Source organism: Temnothorax curvispinosus, unplaced genomic scaffold (assembly GCF_003070985.1).
Source record: "Temnothorax curvispinosus isolate PA1 unplaced genomic scaffold, ASM307098v1 QBEX01009895.1, whole genome shotgun sequence".
NCBI lineage: Eukaryota > Metazoa > Arthropoda > Insecta > Hymenoptera > Formicidae > Temnothorax > Temnothorax curvispinosus.
This window is the reverse complement of record NW_020219675.1, coordinates 1-3,847: the sequence shown is the minus strand read 5'-3', so window position 1 is coordinate 3,847 and position 3,847 is coordinate 1. Positions and strand designations below refer to the sequence as shown.

Genomic DNA, 3,847 nt, shown 5'->3' with positions numbered 1-3,847 from the left:
AATTGCACTTCAAAAGTCTTCATACGAAATACAAACGATTTCATATGATAGATTCTTTCCCGGACATTCATTTCCGGTCAAATACATACGAATGGTTTCTACTGGTGCTTTTACTACATAAACTGTTATTCGCTATATTAAGTGCATACTCATGTAAATAAATGTACGGACGGTTGTGTGAACGCAACTTTTAAATGCCTCAGAAATTAATCATAGTTAGTTGATAAAATTTGAAACTTTTCATTCAGGCATACAAGTACTACAACATATTAAAAATTCAAAAAAATTGACCAAAAACGTTTCTTTTTATAAAAATTGTAAATTTATAATATTAAAGTTTATTCCAAGAATAATTAAATTTTCAATAGGATGATAAAAATATATACATCTATTTATTGAGATAAAATGTTTTCTTATATAATTTAGATTTTTTTATGTTCATTACTTATTTCTTCTTAATTATGTTATAGTTTATACGTCAAAAGATAATTTTCATTAAATTTTAGTTAAATTTAATTTAATTAAGCTTGCTGAATCTTTTTATCATATAGTAATGTTGAAATGCATTTGTGTGTGTGCTAATCAATATAATACATATTTGTATGTGCAACAAAAAATACCTTCTTTCACCACACGTAATACAAAATATATTTAACATGAGAGAACATACAATCTATCATCTATCACACAAAACATGGCAATTATTCGCATATTATTGTTTTAACATAAAACATTTTTATATGATTTGATAGATCATAAAATACACTTTTATGTTATATTACTTAATATATAATCCTATTGCTATCAATTATTGTCAGAGTTCCTTATACTTTCTATTAAATTTTTAGTATATAATATAAATAACTGCTATATTGTTTTTATTTAGAAATAACTGATTAACTAGTTCTCTATCTAGAAACCGTGATTTATAAATAAATATTATATTGCAATTCTGACTAATGTTTGTCCTCAATTCATGCTTATTACTTTTTGATATTTTACTAACAATTTTAACCATGCATTACGACTTTATATTATATAATCAGATATTAATGTTTTCAATAATCGATCAAATTATATAAAAAAAATTTCATTTTAAGACAATAATATGCAAGTAAATCAACCATATAATATATATATTTTTTGTATATACACGTTTTTATATTGTGACAGATTGTATATTATAAATAAATGAGTTCATACTCTTATGTAAATTTAATTTCTTAAAATATAATTTAATTTAAAAAAGAATTAAAAGATAATATATTTCTTTTCAAAATGGAAAAAATATTTATATCATGAAATATTGATAGTAAAATTTTTATGTATAATTGTTTTTTATTTTTGTTAAATAAACACTCACTTGTAACAATGCTGGACCCATAACAGGAATCAGAAAACCCTGATATAAAAATTCAAGTAACTGTTTCTCTATCATTGGATGTGCTACTTGCGCAACTGCGTTGCAGAATTCCAGAGAATTCATGAGTTGTGTAAGTGCAGGTAAGTCATTCACGTCGTCCGGTGTCAATTGATGCCAATCGTCTGTTTCAATGTCGAGTTTCCTTGGGAGTAAAGAATAAAGGCCACTCAATCCTGTAGCTAGTACCTAAATAAATACAAACAATGCTGTTTGTACTACTTTTTTACGTACATTTTTGCAAGAATATCTCATTCCAAAGCACAATAATTGCATTATTTACAGGACATATGTTGGAATGGTCAGCGATGTATAATCCAACTTTGTCATTTTTTTTTGAAAGTGACATACATAATAACATAGCGTCACGTGCTTGCTGACCAATACCACCTTCTCGATGAACGTGAGGAATTAGTAGATTAAATATAATAAATCTGAAATTGTTAATTATTTTCATAAGGATTATACATTCTTATACAGCGCTATTTGTCATAATAAACACAAATTATTACTTATTCTTCGCAGTTGCAGTTGGATGAAAGAACAAGTCAAGTAATGCCATATTTTGCATTAAGGCAACACATAGCTGATTCAACAATACTACTAATTTCTTTTCCACTTCTAATGGCATAACATCATTTGCACATTCTTCTAACAATCGCAGAAGCGGCCTCGTAACTGGTTCATGTGCAAGAAGAGTACCACTATGTGAAACTAATAACTCGTAAAGTTTTATTTGTTCCAATCGTACAGCATTATTGAATCTGTAAGAAAATTTCTTATATATAATATATGCAGTAATTTATATATATAATACACATATTTCAAAATATATACATATGGATATATAGAATTGTTCTTTCATGTCTAATATGTCATAAATATATCCAAGCATTTAAAAAAAAAATGAAATATTTGGTAAATATTAAATTAAATAAGAATATAATAAATAGGTGTAATTTTCAAAGAAATTACTTAAATTTTAACTAAAAAATATTATAACAAATACTATTATTATAAAATATAAAAAGTTATTTGCATAAGATCAGAAAGTTTTTGACTAACATAAGCTTTTGATATGATGCACAGTGTTATCTTTGAGTAGTGATTACTCAAATTCTGATGATATAAAATTCTGATATATACCTATATATAAAATCAATTAACACTGTAAAAATTAGTTAAAAGCTTACAATTCATATGAGTTCCAAAACAATTGATTTTATTGTTTTTGACCAGCGCGATATTGTAACGATTTTGTATAGTTTTTCTATTGTTAAATGTATTATTTTCTCTTTTGTTTAGTTTTGCGTTTGTCTTGACGTTGTCAGGACACTACGTCAACGATGCAATTAAGTTTGTTATGCGGATCGGTGTAACTTGAATTAAAGCACTTGATAAGGACCGGGATTCGGTCAAAACGTCGTGCAATCTTGTTTCAATTGGCCAGTTGGGTAAAAAATAAAACGACTTATTTTGAATTATTTGCTGGCGACGGAAATTGTTTTGTTTATTTTTCTACATTAAATCCTTTTATTATTTTAGAAAATTAATTATATTATCAATGGCTACGTTTACACCCAACGACCTGATCGCGGTCTGACCTATATTATGACTCGAAGTAGATCTAGTCATCATTCGTATACACCGAAAGAGACCTAAAAATTGACGGGATCGTATTTGGGATCGCCCTAAATTGCAGCAAATCCGAACAAGCAAATAAAGCTTTTAGAACGCGTCGCGTGTGATCGCGCGTTTACATTGCAAATGATAACGGCCTATTTCAGGGAGTCGATTGTGTATCTTGAAACGAGGTGAAAATTACAAAAGTGAACAGATTTTACTAGATTTCGACAAATGAAATCGTAGATACGCTAGTGAATTTCCTCACTTTCGTAATTTTCATTTTATTTCAAGATACACAATCGACCCCCAGGTCGGGTCATTGGCTACGTTTACACCCAGCGACCTGATCGCGGCCTGACCTATATTGTGACCCGAAGTAGGTCTAGTCATCATTCGTTTACACCGAAAGAGACCTAAAAATTGACGGGATCGTATTTGGGATTGCCTGAAGTGTAGCAAATCCGAACAAGCAAATAAAGCTTTAAGGACGCGTCGCGTGTGATCGTGCGTTTACATCGCAAATGATAACGGCCTATTTCAGGTCGGGTCACTAAAATACGCGGCCTGACCTGAAGCCAGGTCTGGTCGCCTATTAAGTGTTTACAGCAGGCGGCTTAAATAATTTAGGTCGAATTTGAGGTATAGGCCGCGGCCTAAATTCATCAGGGTGTAAACGTAACCATTAAGTCTACGTTTCCCGCAGAAAGTTTTCGTGCATCGCATTTATCAGATTTCATATAGTTTATGCTACAGATGATTGTTTTAATGAATTTTGTATGTACAGTTAGCTACTAAAAAAAT

The 3,847-nt window shown here is 29.5% G+C and overlaps 1 protein-coding gene across 1 annotated transcript; it reads right to left on the bottom strand.

Annotated features, from left to right (window-relative positions):
- Nucleotides 1–1,291: 1,291 nt before the first annotated feature.
- Nucleotides 1,292–2,184, bottom strand: LOC112459534 (UPF0518 protein CPIJ015043-like; the record flags this gene model as incomplete). The annotated part of the gene is made up of 3 exons (XM_025023706.1): nucleotides 1,292–1,609; nucleotides 1,704–1,854; nucleotides 1,933–2,184. Coding segments are annotated over 3 exons (691 nt in total), but the record flags the coding sequence as incomplete, so codon positions are not given.
- Nucleotides 2,185–3,847: the final 1,663 nt, after the last annotated feature.